This window comes from Heteronotia binoei, chromosome 2, assembly GCF_032191835.1.
Source record: "Heteronotia binoei isolate CCM8104 ecotype False Entrance Well chromosome 2, APGP_CSIRO_Hbin_v1, whole genome shotgun sequence".
NCBI lineage: Eukaryota > Metazoa > Chordata > Lepidosauria > Squamata > Gekkonidae > Heteronotia > Heteronotia binoei.
Window position 1 is genome coordinate 198,663,969 of NC_083224.1, and position 2,852 is coordinate 198,666,820.

Sequence of the window (2,852 nt, forward strand, 5' to 3'; positions counted from 1 at the left end):
GAAATGTTGGTTGGGCACTCCATTATTCCCTATGGAGATCGATTCCCATAGAGTATAATGGCGAATTGATATGCGGGTATCTGGGGCTCTGGGGGAGCTGTTTTTTTTAGAGAGACGCACCAAATTTTCAGCATAGCATTCAGTGCCTCTCTCCAAGATACCCTCCAAGTTTGAAAAGGATTGGACTAGGGGGTCCAATTCTATGAGCCCCAAAAGAAGGTGCCCCTATCCTTCATTGTTTCCAATGGAAGGAAGGCATTTAAAAGGTGTGCGGTCCCTTTAAAGTTTGACGGCCAGAACTCCCTTAGGAGCTCAATCATGCTTGTCACACCCTTGCTCCTGGCTCCACCCCCAATATCTCCTAGCTGCACCCCCAAAGTCCCCGGATATTTCTTGAATTGGACTCGGCAACCCTACTCCACACAAAAATCCAGCCTCACGCAGATCATTCTGGAAAAAGAAAAGGTTTATTACACAGAGAGCAAGAGGTCGTTATGGGCCTGGCCCGGCCCTGATACAGCATAGAGGTCAAACAGCACCCTCCCCAGTGCATGCAAAATCTTGTCTCCAGAGTCGTCTGATGCCACTGCAAGTTTGCTTTTCCATGTCAGAAGCGAGGGTGTCCCACAGTTATCAGGTCTCCTTTGCCTTGGTTCCATCGCCGCTCCCCGGTTCTTTCTCTTCCCCGTTGGGTGGGTTTTGCGCTGCGGGCTGGACGTCGATCGGGATGGCTTTCTCCGTGGTCGTGGAAGAAGCCAAGCGTGGCGCCTCGACGCACAGCTGCCCGCCTGGGGTCAAGGAGCACGAGACGGCCTGGAGGTCCACGTCGAGCGGAAGGAGGGTCTCCCGCCGCAACTCTTGGTGCTCTTGCCAGTAGCCGGCCCCCTCACTTTTGCTCTCTCTCTGGCGCTTGGCAGTCACTGTGACTTTTCTGCCATCCAGCTTCACCGTCATCTCCTCGGGGGAAAAGCCTGCCACGTCCACGGAGAAGCGGTACTTCCCGTCCGGTTGCCCCTTCGTGGCGGCCTCCGTGGCACTCTCCTCGCGTGGCTCCCTTGGGCTCTCGCGCTCCCATGTCAGCAGCGGGGATGCCTGGAAGAAGGCCCGGGTCATCCTTTCCATGTCCTGCATCTGCCTCTCCACGTCGGCCACGACTCGGTCCACGAGGCCGTGGCTGGACGGCCACAGGACCCTGCAGGCCGGCTGGGGGTCGCTGAGCCAGACGGGGCCCAAGCCAGGCAGTGGCCATCGACGCAGAGGGAGCATCCGCAGCAAGAAACGGCTGTAGGTCGCCATGGCGATGATACGGCACTGCTGAGGGGAAAATCCTTCGTTGGCGTCTTGCCTTTCTGTCTGGCTTGAGAGCCGTGTGGGCCTTTTTATAACTCCCTCGCCCGCCCACAGACACGGCTGAGGGGAAGGCCTTGGCACTGCTTCAAGGGTGACGCAACAGCCTGTAACCGGCGCTCTGCCTCGCCTGGAGTTTTCCCAGCGCGGCTGGAAAGGAGGAGGCCGTTCTGGAAGGATCTAGGACACTCTTCTTCTTCGAGGAAGAGCCAGAAAGGCCCCTCTGCCTCTCACTGAACCCAGGAGCTCAGAGAAAGCAGGAAATAACCTGTCTCTCTAGCAGCCTCTCGAATAATCTGATTATTCACGGTCATGGGACAAACTGCCTGGCCCGGGATGCCAGATAACAGCTGAGCTGCCTGCCTGCTTGCAGCTAGTGGTAGCGAATTTCTAAAGCCTGCATTCATGTTTTACTGTTCCCCTTTCAAACAAATGCTGGTTAACAGGGGTTGTTTTGTAGAAAAATAGGTGGCAAAGCTCATTAGCATAACATATTAGCATCTGCCCCACCCCCCCAGCCAAAAGCAACCCAATGGAAGAAAGGAGAGTCCCGGTTGAGCGAGGCCTGCTTGGGCTGGCTAGAGATCCAGCCAGCCCAAGCAGGCCTCACTCACCTGGGGTGCTCCAGGGCTGCTTGCCCCCAGTATAAAGGCCAACAAAACACCTGTTACCCAAAATCACATCAGAAGTGGAGAAAGGGTGGTGTGGGCTTCTCCAGGAGTTCATGAGGGCTGCTGGGGGGCGTGGCAAAGCCCCTGGTGGCTGGCTGGCTGCCCGCTCTCCTAATCCAGGGATTGTTATGCAGCTGCACCTCCTATTCAATGGACAAGGTAGGTGGGGGGGAGGAGGAGGAACCCTCAGAAAGGTTCAGGAGCTGCGCTTCTGTGAAGACTAAAGTAATAATAGAAGACTAAAATAATAATAATAAAAAAATCTGAGGCCTGCTGGTTATTAATTCCTGTGGGGGGAAGTAAGAGGCTGCAGGTTCTCAAGGAATGAACCTCTCTGCTGCTGATGCTGCCCCTGCCCCCCCTCCCAGCCAGGAGCAAAAGATCCAACTCGCCTAGGGGTTGCCAACCTGTCCAGGAGGAACCTGGAGATCTCCTGGAATTATAACAGTGGCAGAAATCAGTTCCACTGAAGAAAATGGCTGCTTTGGAGAAAGGACTTGGACATTTAACCCTAATCGTCCATCCCCCCCCAGTCTCCAAGAATTTCCCAATCTTCAGTTGACAACGCTGCCATTTATCCAGTCCATGTTTTGTCTTAGTCTTTTGCCAAGAAGAAGATGATATTGGATTTATATCCTGCCCTCCATTCCGAATCTCAGAGTCTCGGAGCGGCTCACAATCGCTTTTATCTTCCTCCCCCACAACAGACACCCTGTGAGGTGGGTGGGGCTGAGAAGACTCTCACAGCATCTGCCCTTTCAAGGACAACCTCTGCCAGAGCTATGGCTGACCCAAGGCCATCTCAGTAGGTGCAAGTGGAGGAGTGGGGAATCA

The 2,852-nt window shown here is 54.7% G+C and overlaps 1 protein-coding gene across 1 annotated transcript; it reads right to left on the reverse strand.

Moving 5' to 3' along the window:
- Window positions 1–448: 448 nt before the first annotated feature.
- LOC132567751 (heat shock protein 30C-like) lies at window positions 449–1,421 on the reverse strand. Its single transcript, XM_060233442.1, has one exon. It carries the CDS (start codon window positions 1,294–1,296, stop codon window positions 634–636), a length of 663 nt encoding a protein of 220 aa, XP_060089425.1. The 5' UTR covers window positions 1,297–1,421; the 3' UTR covers window positions 449–633.
- Window positions 1,422–2,852: the final 1,431 nt, after the last annotated feature.

Bases quoted from the DNA above. Each gene is read 5' to 3' on its own strand.
- LOC132567751 (XM_060233442.1), bottom strand. From the start codon at position 1,296: ATGGCGACCTACAGCCGTTTCTTGCTGCGGATGCTCCCTCTGCGTCGA.